Source organism: Canis lupus, chromosome 10 (assembly GCF_003254725.2).
Source record: "Canis lupus dingo isolate Sandy chromosome 10, ASM325472v2, whole genome shotgun sequence".
Taxonomy (NCBI): domain Eukaryota; kingdom Metazoa; phylum Chordata; class Mammalia; order Carnivora; family Canidae; genus Canis; species Canis lupus.
Window position 1 is genome coordinate 68111928 of NC_064252.1, and position 13729 is coordinate 68125656.

Consider the following 13729-nt stretch of genomic DNA (forward strand, 5'->3'; position numbering starts at 1 on the left):
TTGCTCATAACAACCTTTATTTGTCTCATGAAGTTACTTTTTAAAAAAGCTAGAAATTTGAGAGGATGAGGCTGAAAAAAGGAATGAAATAATTATAAACGTTCTTCTACTTCAAAAATGGTCTGACATCTGAGCCAGAAGACTCTCTGCATCTATCAGTGACTTCCTCTTCATGTGTCATAAAAAGAGTTCAACGTGCTTTACAAAATCCATTACATTTTAAGACCATTTCCAATATCTTCTACCATAAATCAAGAAATCCATTTATTCAAGGTTACTTATGAAGAATTAATCACACAGAAAATTTTAACAACTTCTTTTTCAAAAATTAAAGTACTTTACTGTAGTTGGCATTCCTATACATAATGATGTGGATTCAAAGACTGAAAGCATTAAAAGCATATAATTAAAATTCAAGGACTCAGACACTAAAAAAATTTTCTGACACACAGAATTCTCTGGAACAAATATTCCAGAAAAATAAGAATATAAACACAATATGATATCCTCTGGACTTGTCCTCTCCTTAAGTGGTTGGCATTACATAAACATAGAAAGTTATTTCAAAAAACTTGTATGTACTTGATATCACCTCAAAAATATGTAATCAAAAGATCTGAAAAGATTAGACCAAGAGGTCTATGGGAATGATGCATAAGCAACAAAAACTCATGAATTTCTCTATTCCTAATGATTTCTAAAAACTAACTTCCTAATTTCAAGAGCAAATTTACACAAAGGAGAAAAATAAACAGTCAGCTATACAACCTTTACAGTCTTTATTGACAGGGTATATGAAGCCAAAATTCAGTCATCAATATACAGCCTCGTTTCCCATCTAAAGCTAATGAGAATATATTTTACTTTAAATGGGACATAGAGGCAAATTGCCAAGAACTAAAATATAACCCTAAAGTCTTAATTTCACACTTTGAATATCAAAAAAAGCAATAATTCCCCAAATCATGAAAACATGATGAAGTAGCTACTTAGAAAAAAATGGACATTTAAGTCATTTCTTTCTTAATATTATATAGTGAAAACAGATGTATTTATAACTTTAGCCTTCAAATAGCATACTTCATAAAGTCATTATTCATTTAAAATAGACAAATGTTTACAAAGAACATTTAACTTAAATTTCATAGTTGCTTATAAAATGGTACTTGAAAGATTGACCTGTATAAGGAAATAAGAATCTTGTCAAGAGAGATGATAAACTATAAATATAAAATATATCACAGTGTTAAAAACCTCATAGTGCTCCACAGGAAAATCAATAAAGATAACTTAATCTTTCTAGGGAAAAGAATATTTAGCATTACAAATTTAAAATGTAAATTTTACATATGAATTCAATAAGGAATACATTTAAACCTTGCATTGCCACAGAGTCATCTATTGTGTGGAAAACAATAAAAATGATGTACTTTTTCAATATGTGTACATCAAAACCAAAAGGTTAATTTTTACTTTTTCCTTTATTGGCAACTTTGGATGAATTTTTAGGCTTTGGTTCCCAAAGGGCATTTTTCACAAATCTTGAAGCTGCACCTTTGTCCAGCTTGCCGGCCTTTTTCTTGTCTGTTATTTCCTTGACTCTGTTCATGTATACTCTGATTCTTTCCTTAAAGATAAAAAAAAAAAAAAGCAACAGATTTACTAAGCCGTTCACCACCACTAAGTTTTATTATACTATACCTCAGTTAAATTCAACAGATAGATATTTATTGCCTATTGAGTGGTGCTAGTGAACAGGATAAACATGCTCCATGCTCTCCTGGAGCTCATAGTCTGGGGGGAATAGACATTAAAAAGTCATTTCAGAAGTGTTTGGAGTATTTCAAAAGAGGAAGAACAATACTAAGACATCACTACACAGATAAACACTGAATTGTTTACATGTGGTTATACATTTTTTATTTTAACATTAACCTAAGTCCACATAGTTAACTCTTCTGTATCTGAAGTCGATAATCTAAACTAGAGCTTTCGTATACTTGTATGCAACATACAAATTAAACTCTTGGAATTTTTCTAAACAGGAAATGGAAGTAGTAGCACTTAACTATTTTTTAAATTTTACCTTCTAGTATCACAATTAAAATAAGCAAAATGAAAATACAAGATTTTTTTTTGAACTTCATAGTTTTGATCGATAAGCACATGATACTTTCTAATGAAATATACAGTTCTAATCAGCCTTTGGGTGAGAAACATAATAGGTTGCCATACCACTTCAAATCTTCTGAGACCATTAATCAAAATAAAGGGCTTTTTTATACTTTGACTAGAGAAATAAAAGGGATGAGAGCCATAAAATAGCATAGTAAATGATTGATCACTGACAAAAGCAAGTTTCATTAAAATAATCAAAATAGTTACAGAAAAATACACAGAAAAATGCAGACCCATAGAACTTAATTGTGAAAGGCTGACAGCTCTGCTCAAAATCCACTCATGGCTTTCTACTTCCCTTAGAGTAAAAGCCCGAGTCCTTCCAACACAACCTCCCCCCCTACCCCCACCAGCCTTGCTTGGAATGATCTTCCTCAAATATCTCCACAGCCACTCCCTCTTTCCCTGCCAGTTGGCTCAAACGTTAACCTTGTTCATAGGTCCTGCCTTTACCACTTAAAATGGCAATCCTACTCAAGCACTCCAACCCCTCTCATCCTATGCTATTTTTTTCCCATAACATATAACTTTCTAACATACTATACATCTATATACATTTATTATTTGTTTATGTTAATTGCTTGTCTCCCTCCACTAGGTAGCCTGGCATCTGCCACAAGGGCAGCAGTATTTATCAGCTTTATTCACAGAGGAATCATCTCACTTGGATATAATGCCCAGCTTCTAATAGGCATTCAATTATTTGTCGAATAAATAAACTATTTTCAATGCCTTTCCCCACTCATAATATATATGATAAATAGATTTCCTCTCACACAGTAACTCTGTGATCAATTAGTGATGTCTGTCAAGGTCAGAAAAGGGGAATAGGTTTATATGTGCTTTTTATGTGCCAACCATAATCCAGAATACGAATGTACTCCTCTATAAAGTGGGTTCTGACACAGAAAAAAGACAGATGATGATTTTATCCATTTCCAATGACAGAATCAAGTGTTAAGAAACTCCAAATAACTTTGTATTAAAGGAAAAATGAGAAACTTTATAAATGTAAAGTCCATATTAGAAAGTTTAAAACAGATGATACAGGGCACACTTCTTAAGGTTTTAAAGTCAGTATCACTGGTCAATCAAGATCTGTGCCTCATGTTGTTTTACATTTTTGCTTGAAGTATTTTTTACAATTTCTGTATTTAAAAATAAATTTGTTTTCCCCCAAGAGCTTTCAAAGAAGAAAATGCCTTAATCCATATATTTATAAAACTGGTTTACTCATTTTTTTGTAAATAAATGACCAAATATTCTACTAAATTTAAATAACATACATATCAGCCACCATAAGACTTGAGAACACTACTACAATGTCAAGCATATTTCACATATTTACCTTATATCTTATAAACAAAGAATTTATTAATATTCTTATTCATAAGGCCAAGTCAAGAAGGTAACCATAAGTTAGATTTCTAATTTTTTCCTTCATATTGAATGATTTAATTTTTGAAGTCAGCAAAAACTCCAAGATACTAGACCTTATATACTGTACTTATACATCTAAATGGAATACAAAGACAAACCTAGAAGATTTATTACAGGTTGTAAATATGTCACTAATGCAGAATTACTGGACAGTACACATACAACTGGTGCCAAAAAAGCTTTTAGCTTTGTTGCTGAACTGGATTCTTTACTGCTGAGAAAATGAATTAATGGAAGAATTGAAAAGGTGGGGGAGAAACTTTCCCGTCTTTGCTAGTAAATCAACTAGAATATACTTTTAAGAATTGTGTAAGAGTTTTTTTTTTTAAAAAAAAAGGCAGTTGTAGGGATGAACAGGATTTCAAGAATTTATAGAAAAAATAATATGGAAGTTATAAATAATTACTTGAATTGTAACATTTTCCCATCCAGAGATTTTTATAATATATGGAACACCATTTCTCTGACAAAGGAAAAGAAAAACTAAAGACATGATGAAATCTGGCTCACTTTCCTAATTTGGACTCTAAATAATGCTGTTCTCCATAACTAGTATGATAAAGGTACTGTGACTCTGACTTCAGGAATACCACAACAAACAGATAGTCAAATAAAAAGAAATCCACTGCAATCTTACCAATTCCTGCTTTACTGGATGTTCCTTAGGATTAACTCCCTGAGTTGCCAAATAAACTACAAGACAAAGATTTCATGGAATAAAATGGCATATATATTAATTAAGAGCATTAAATAAAGAAACTCTAGTTATAAAAAAAGAAATATCACCAAAAAAATGATTTCTTAAATCTTAAATTATTCAACTTCTGTGTAATATTAAATGTTTATGTGGCTCATGGACATCTGGTATTCTCACTTAAAAGAAATAAATAACTATTAAAATTGCCATAATGTATAACTAAATATAAATTGCTAGCATTTAAAAAATAAATTACCTTTGACACAATAAATAATATGCTTTCTAATTAACTCCAAATGAACATACATACCCCAAAACATTGAATTCAATGTGTAAGCAGAAACTAAATCCACTTTGGCTTGTTCAAGAGGGTCCAACTATTTAAAAAAGAGAGAGAGAGAGAGAGAGAGAGAGAGAAAGAAAATACACACAAACTTTGAGCACCATCACATTATTTTAAACTTTACCAATACATCAAAGAGACGTTTCTTTCACGTCCTAAAATCCAATAACCAAGTGATGTTGAAATAATTTGCAAAAAGAAGTAGTTTTGTTAACGGGTGAATTTTGCCCACAAATTTTCACTTCAGGGTATCATCTTTAGTTAGACAAGGAATGTGTATAACCCAAGAAAAATTCTCTTCAATTATTTTAATTTCAGGAGTTACGATCTGGGCTTTGTATGTCAAAAGTAATTTATCAATATAAACATTGTACATGATGCATTTATGTATAAGAGGCAGGCTAAAATGCTTAGGCAATACCAAAGACAGAAGAAACATAATGAGATTTGTTTTAGACTGTCAAAGTCAATTTACTCTTTTTGTCCTATAGGGTTTCCAGAAACCCTGATAACATCATTGTAATATTTAGAAGGTCAAAGATAGAATCCGTCAAAAAGAATGTTGTGAGTGCTCCTTTTTTCTCAAAAACCAGTCAAAATATAGTTAGAGTTGTTTGTTTTTCACCCCCTAAAAATACCCACTTATAAAATTGAAATTAAGGGGGAAAGGAGCGTATGTCATTAAACTATGTCTTCTTCTGTATATTTTCATAACACAGCACTGTTTTACAAATTACATTTTTGGAAACTGCATTTTTAAAATACCTTCTGCAACAACTCATTTCTAGAAACAGACATCATGGTCTTCAGCATCTCATCCACAGCACCAATGGAATTCTCAAATGTTGATAAATACTCATGAATTTCTACTGGATAGTCTTCATTAATTTCTTCACTTGCCATTATTAACCAACTAGAAAAAAATTAAATTCTTAGAATTTGTGGGAGACAGACTTCTCTTTAAGTTTACAAAAACAAAATCAACAAGTTATATCATGTATTAAAAAGTTATAAAAGAGTTAAAACCTGAAGATAATTAAACAAATCTTAGAATATAATTCTAGAGCAACTATATTCAAACCTCCCCTCTTCAATCTGTTTGAGGTGGTAGGGGAAGAAGAGAACCCACCATTCACTAATGCGACACATATCAGAGCCTCAATGTTTTTCAAGAACAAAAGACCAAATATGGATTATCAGTAATAAAAATCTTACATTTAAAAAAACTTTCAAAAAGAAAATCCTTTTTGTTGAAGTTAAAGATTAAGCAAAGGGGGGGATCCCTAGGTGGCTCAGTGGTTTAGCATCTGCATTCGGCCCAGGGAGTGATCCTGGGGTCCTGGGATCCAGTCCCACATTGGGCTCCCTGCATGGAGCCTGCTTCTCCCTCTGTCTGTGTCTCTGCCTCTCTCTCTGTGTCTCTCATGAATGAATGAATGAAGAAATAAAATCTTTAAAAAAACAAAAAGATCAAGAAAGGTATGAAAGTATGAGTATATCCTATCCTCTATAATTGCTGAAAAAATAGTTAAGTTCTTTTGTTGAAAAACTTATGTATTCTGGCCCTTCTAAATTTAGGTGTTGATCTAGCAGCATGGTATATTAAACTAAAAAAATTAGAAAACCTAGGTCTGAAACAGCTTATGACTATCACTAAAATGATTTTTAAGCTCTATTTACATTTATATATATTCTTTAAGCCCCTTTTAAAATATTAATAACAAATTCAGAGAGTGCACAAATCAAAGTCTACCAGCAGAAAAGAGGAAACTGGGGAGAAGTAAACTATATGATTTTCATTTAGGCTACAGTATATCTTGACAGCATATTCTTTTAAAATTCACACTTATATCATTATACTTAACGTCTATGTGAGAAAAAACAAAATCCACAGTAACATATTTAATATGATATCTAAGGCCAAATTTTCAGAAGCAATTCCAAGCCAATACATATATACCATCTGTAGGTTTGAAAAACAAATATTAGCTGAAAATACCTCTTTCATTTCAAAGCTAAGTAGAACAACCAAGAATATATAAAATACCATAGTAGAATTGAAGGAAAGAGACATGGACTTTCGAAAGTCTTGCTTGATCACACTGACTTTGTCACCTGATCAATCACTGAAAATCTCAGGGCCTCAAATATTTCATCCATAAAATAAGGTAGTTGGTCTAATGATCTGTAAAGTCCCTTATAGTTCTAAATGTTATGACGTCACTTAACTTTAAAAAGTACTACTGGAATATTTATTGACAATGTATCATTTCTATTCAACAAGTATATTCTGCTAAAACATCTGGTTTCATTTTAAAAAAGGAAAAATAGTGAAGTCCATCTGACTATCACTGCTTGGGCTGTAAAATTACTATCAAACTACTGTGCAACCAGCAACTGAATAAAGGACTCTGATAAAACCACACAGGAAGAACCGTGACTCTCTATTTCAAAAATCTAACTAAGAGTATGTATTTGCCTCTCATCTCTCTCAAAATCTCTCCAAAATGACAGAAGAAATTGAAAAAAAAAAAAAAAAAAAGAGGCCATAGTAATGTTGGAAACCAAAAAGGGCACGTATCCATCGGCAGACCTCGACAGCACAAATTTCTGTAAGCTAAAGAGCAAAGGGGATCAGAGTGATAGGAAAGAGAGCCAAGGAGCCTGCAATCCCCCCAAAGGGAAGGAGAATGTATGAATAACTTCAAGATGAAGGGCATTAAGAGCTGGGCTATGAAGGCTGAAAACAGTCAAACCAAAATCTCTAGATTTTGGAAACGCTCCAGCATCTGCTGCCCAGATAAAGGTATAAGTACAAGGGATATACTGCAAACACAGAGAAGATTTAGTATTTCTTCTTTTTATGTAGAATTTTAAGCCAATAAATTTGAAAATCTGGACGAAAAGAATGAGGTGCTGGGGGAAAAAAAACAATTACCAAAATTAACCTAAAAAGAAGTACGTACACCAAATAGTTCAGTAACCAAAGACAAAAAATTTTAGGTCAAAAAATTTAAGGTCAAAGAACTATGCTCCAAAAAGGCTCCAAGCCTAGAAGATATAGGTAATTTCTTTCAAACCTTTAAGAAACAGGTAATTCTTACAGTATTTAATTGTTTAAGAACACAGAAAAAGATGAAAAACTGAGATACCTATTTCATAAAGATTATTAAAGTTCAATGTCAGCAAGCGTATACAATGAAGGTGGAATACAGATTTCTTAAAATTTACATACTCTTTGACTCAGGAAGTCCTTTTAAGAATCTAGCTTACAGGGGGATCCCTGGGTGGCACAGCGGTTTGGCGCCTGCCTTTGGCCCAGGGCGTGATCCTAGAGACCCGGGATCGAATCCCGCGTCGGGCTCCCGGTGCATGGAGCCTGCTTCTCCCTCTGCCTGTGTCTCTGCCTCTCTCTCTCTCTCTGTGACTATCATAAAAAAAGAATCTAGCTTACAGGAATCCTTGTATACATACATACAAATTTATTAAAATGGACAACTTGAACTCTTCTCTCAATCTCTCCCACTTTCTCTTGCATCAATTTTTCCCTCTGCTCTATCATTAACCATAAGCTTACCACATTTTATTTCTCCATCTTTGACAACAAAAGAAACATCTTGACTTCATATTCCCTCCAGCGAAAGCCCCATTTTCCAACCCTTGAAAGAAGTGCTTACACTAACAGTCTCAATTCTCCCTCCATCTTTTCTTGAACCGGCTACAATCAGGTCCCCTCCTCCTCACTCAAAATTGTTCGTCAAGGTCGCCCACACAGCTACACTATTAAATTCTACGGTCAATTCTGTTCTCATCACTTGACATCGTTCACTCCCTTCCTTTAGTTTCCAGGGCATCACATTTTCTTAGTTTCCCTCCTACCTCATGGCTGCTTTCTTGGTCTCTTGTGCCATCGTTCTCATATTCTCAGCCTCGTATCCTTGATATGCCCACGGGCTCTCCTTGATTCTTTTTTCCCCTCTAATTTACTCCCTCCGTGACTCCCAAGTCTTTATTTCCAACCCCGACCTCCCTATTGAACTTCAAATCACATTTCCAACTGCTTACTTACTTAATACCTCTGGCTGGTTGTTAATAGATTCTCTTTTTTTTTTTTTTTTTTTTTTTTTTTTTTTTTTAGATTCTCAAATGTAATGTGCCCACACCAAAATCTTGCCTGCTATAGTCTTTCCAACTCCACTTTTCCAACCGTTCAGACCTGAAATTACAGAATGGGCCTTGACTCTTCTCTCTCACCCCATCTTTAAGACATATTTAGAATCCAACCATGTCCTATCACCTCCATTGCTGCCACCCTCGTCCAAGCCAGTCCAAGCTATCACCGTATCTTGCCCAGATTATTGCAATAACCTAAATGGCCTCAGCGCTCAGTAGCACCTGACATATTTATTTTATTCATTTACTGTCTGGCCACCTCCAAAAGAATGTAATCATAGGAGAGCAGAAATTTGTGTGTTTTGTTCCCTAGCACTGTCTGACAGTCAATAAACATTTGTTGAATGAAAAAAACTAACAAAATACTGGAAAGACTAATCTAAATATTCATCAATAGGGAAACAGGTAAATGAATTACAACACATCCATCGAAATATTAAAAACAAGTAAATCTTTATGTAGTAACACACAATGAGAAATGGTGAAAAAACTGATAGAACATTGGGTATAAAACAATGTGCATCTAACATGTCACTGTTTTTAAAAATCTGTATAAATGAAGATCTGTAGAAAAAAGCCTGGAGGGAGATATATAAAAAAGAGACATTCTCTTTGAGAACGGGTAAGGATTAGGGAATAAGATCAAAGCAGACTCATTCTGTTTTTTGTTTTTGTTTTTTTTAAGAGAGAGAGAGAACATGCACGGCCAGCAGGACATGGGGGCAGAGGGAGAGAGAGGGAGAGAATCTTAAGCAGGCTCCATACCCAGCGCTGAGCCAAAGTGACACTCGATCTCACAACCCTGAGATCATCACTGAGCCACCAAGGCACCCCTAAATTTTATTATTTCAAAAAACATGTACTAAAATCATAGTAAAAAATAAACAATCATTAAATTCAAATGAAAGCATATTTTAACAATGTATTTTGGCTTTTAACAAATATTGCAAATATAAAAAAAATAGTAAAGCCTTTATATAAACGTGTATTTTTTTCATCAACTTTTCTATTTGAAAATATTTTTCCTCCCCAGAATCATGATGGGGATTTTTCCTGCAATTATTCCTGGTCCCTAAGCCCCAATAAACAAGTAGTTATTTATTGTTAAAATGGGTTAGGGTGAACACTGAAAGCAAAGCAGTAAGAATAATTATCCTCATTAAATACAAACTGAAACACTTGCCTTTTTCCTAACTAAAAAAATAAAGGCAAAGCAAACTACAAAATAATAGTTCTTCTATTATTAGAAATTCCCTCCAATTCATATGATTTTTTTCTAACATTTTATATAGATAGTTCCTAAATATGTGTTCCTTTCACAGGAAAAGCTACAAGGAGAAAACTGCAGAAACCTCTGTTCCTTTGCTACTCAGATCCCAGGATAAAGCCCTGAAATGTATGGTATTAGCAGCAATAGCAAACATTTGAAAATCACTGCCTATGAGCCAGGCACTATTCTAAGTACTCATTTACTGGAGGTTCAATAACTTGCCTATTTCATATGGTGAAATGTCCAAAGAAGGGAAAGAAGAAAAGAACTCCATCTCCTCTGCTCTTTACCCCCTCCCAAGGTCTACAGGTGCTTCTCACCTTTCAAACTGCTCCTTCTCAAGTACCAGCAAGCAAAGGTGGGGGTAGAAGAGCGCATGAGAAAATCTGTCTCTTCCATCCCTATGGTCAAGCTAAGACTAAAGCACAGATGGGAGGACTCTGCTCGCAAGCCCTACAGGATATTGTTGCCACTCCCCTCCTCTCACTGGTCATAAAAACCATAATACAGGCATAAAAGGAGGGGGGCACATCACACGCAGAATAGAAGCCATGTCCCTACCTCCTGCCCTCAGTTCTCTTACTTCAAGGAGATCAATCCAGCCAGGAACACAGGGGTTACCCTCACCCCTTCCAATCAGCCCCATCAATTTGGCCTCCTTAATGTCCTTATATCACACGCTTTCCTCCACTCTCACTGACTATATCATTTCAAGAGCCTTTGAGTAGTCTTCCTATTGTCAATTTTTTCTACTCTCAATTTTGGAAAGTTTCAAGATATGATTTTTCTATAAAGATGCTCTAGTCATCGTACACCTCTGCTTAAAATCCTGCAATAGCTCCCCGCCCCCTCAGTATGGACACAGGCCTGTTATAACGTAGCCCTTGTCTAACCTCCTCCTTCATTCCCTCCCTCTTCCAGTCCAATGGCTGTAGCCACCATGGCAGTTTTCCAGAGATGCCATGCTCATTCTCTAACCTTTCACTACATGGCTTTCTGTACGTTAATCACTCTTTCAACTTTGTTCAAACTCTGCTTATTTTTGGACGTAAGATCACGTTTTGCTTTAGCCAGTGAAGAATTCTCTGAGTGCCACCCTCCCATTCTGTCCGGATAAACACAACTACAAGCTGTCCTATCACTTAAAACGCTATCTGGTATTGTCTGTGGATGTACTTGATGTGCCTTTGACTACAAGCTCCTTGAAGGGCCTGTGTCACACTGAGATTCTATTACCAGCGCCTGGCACATAGAATGACTATGTCTCAATCTGCCCAAGACAATCCCAGGATGTACCTGCAGTTTCAGCTGGCCATCTACTCAGCTCCCCATTTCTCTTTCAGAAGCTCCACTTTGAGCAATAAATCGTATGGTCACCCTAAACAATGTAAGTCCTCTGACCCTTACCACCACTCCCCAACCCATTTTGTTAGAAAACAAGCATCAGGAGAGTTGCTCCTGGTACCAGCCAGGGCTAACCCGGGGCATCAAAACCAGCAGGAGATATATATGAAGAGATTTATTGTAAGAAACAGGTTTAAGCAAATGTGGGGACTAATTCCAAACCCTGCAGGGCAGGCTATCAAGGAAGGGCTTACTGCAACTCTTAGCTCCAAGCTGAAGTTGCTGCCCACAGGTGGAGTTTTCTTTTTGTCAGGGAAGCCTCAGCTCTGCTTCTAAAGCCTTTCAACTGACTGAATCAAAACCATCCAGATTATCTAGAATACAGCCCCTATCTTAAAGTTAACTAATTTGTAGATTTTAATCACATCTACAAACACCTTTATAGCAACACCTAGATTGGTTTTGGACTGAATATCTGGCACTGCAGCCTAGCCAAGCTGTCACATCAAAAAGACCATCATGCTCCTTTAAGCCTCCAGAACTACAGGGGAAAAAAAAAAAAAAGATATATTCCTGGCATTACAAGTTGTTCTGATGCAACAGAACTTCCCCCACAATAGCCTTGTTATTCCTGATTGTCAGGTCCCCAAGTAATAAAATCAGACTTAAAATTCCAGCTAACAAATGTGAAGGAATGATAAATTTTTTTAAAAATCACTATTTTGCAACCCCTAATGAAATTATAGATTCAGACAACAATCACTGACAGATAAAGGGGTGATGGAAAGATGACAACACAGGAGTGGGACTGTCACTACTTAAGCCAAGGGATCAACCTTCACATCACTGAAAATAGGACACAAACATGTCATGAATCTCCTGATGTGAAGCAATAATGAGGTACACAGCACCATCTCTGTAGCATTTCCAACTTCCTAAAAAAAGTTGAATCTGAATCTAACTGAGCCTTTAAAGCTAACTTCCATTTTATAGGAAATACAGAGGATGGAGAAACAAGTTAACACCACAAGAAAGCAAACAGACAAATCTCAAATGAGAAATAGTCTACTGGACAATTGACCTGGTTTCTGTAACAAATAAATGGGATGAAGAAAAATTAAGAAAAGGGAGAAGCAGAGGAAGAAGAAATTAAGGAGATTTGGGAGAGCTAGCAAATAGAATACGTAGACTTTGTATCTTGATTCAAATCAAGTATAAAAAGAATTTCGAGGCAAAGAAATCTGAAGATGGATCAGATATATTAGATGATATTAAGAATTATTGATAATTTTGCTATGAAATTAGAATTCAGCTATGAAAATGGCATTATAGTTATATAATGATATCCCTATCCTCTAAGGATGCATACTAAGTACATAGGGGCAAAATCATGGGACATCTTGAATTTGCATTTTAAAGAAAGCTAGCCTTCGTGAGTTAATTACACTGTTGAGGGCTGAGGTAAGAACCTATGTACAGGGGCACCTGGGTGGCTCAGCTGGTTAAGCGTCTTGACTCTTGATTTCAGCTCAGGTCGTGATCTCATGGGTTGTGGGACAGAGCCCTGAGTTGGGCTCCTCTCTAAGCGGGAAGTCTGCTTAAAAAGATTCTCTCCCTCTGCCCCTCCTCCCACATTGTGCTCATGCACTCTCTCTCTCTCTCTCAAAATAATAAAGCTTTTTAAAAAAGAACCTATGCACATTATTTCTATAGTGAAATTACATATCTAACTCACAAACTAATGTTTAGAATAGTTAGAACTAACTCAGTTCATAAACTGGGTAACACCTAAACATCAAGTACAGTCTGGAATACTTAAGCAGCTCTATTATCTCCCGTTTCAATTCCAAGTATAATTGGGAGGTAAAGGGAAGCTAGGTTACTGAGTGCACTCATCAGATCTGTAAGTTACTGAACGATACTTATAAAAACAAAACAGATACTGTGGCCTCAAATGAGGTCTGTATTACTAACATTTCCAACAAAGGCTGACATTTCAGAATGTCTGATTATTTCAGTAATGTCACAAATTTTGTTCTAAAAAAAATTCTGATGCCCTATACTTTATCTGGCCCTCCTAAAAATGTGTGCATGCAAAAATGAATAAATAAACCAACAAAACAAGTCGAAAGTCACATGTAAAACCAGGGAAAATGTTTGCAACACAAAGAGAGATAAAAAGGAACCTCAACAAATCAATTAACAATGAAAAGAATATCTACAATCCAAAATAAAAAAGAACAAGAAAATCAGGAGCTCAAATATAAAGGAATCCAGATGACCA

The 13729-nt window shown here is 35.1% G+C and overlaps 1 protein-coding gene across 2 annotated transcripts in view; it reads right to left on the bottom strand.

Annotated features, from left to right (window-relative positions):
* The window catches only part of C1D (C1D nuclear receptor corepressor), a 19075-nt gene continuing 5346 nt past the window's right edge, over positions 1-13729 (bottom strand). For both annotated transcript variants that reach the window (XM_025469969.3, XM_035696616.2), the window contains exons 2-5: positions 5424-5571; positions 4626-4692; positions 4256-4311; positions 1-1627 (exon numbers count right to left, since the gene is read on the bottom strand). In XM_025469969.3, coding sequence (XP_025325754.1) covers positions 1463-1627; positions 4256-4311; positions 4626-4692; positions 5424-5561 — 426 coding nt within the window. In that variant the 5' untranslated portion in view covers positions 5562-5571 and the 3' untranslated portion in view covers positions 1-1462. The remainder of the gene's footprint in view (positions 1628-4255; positions 4312-4625; positions 4693-5423; positions 5572-13729) is intronic.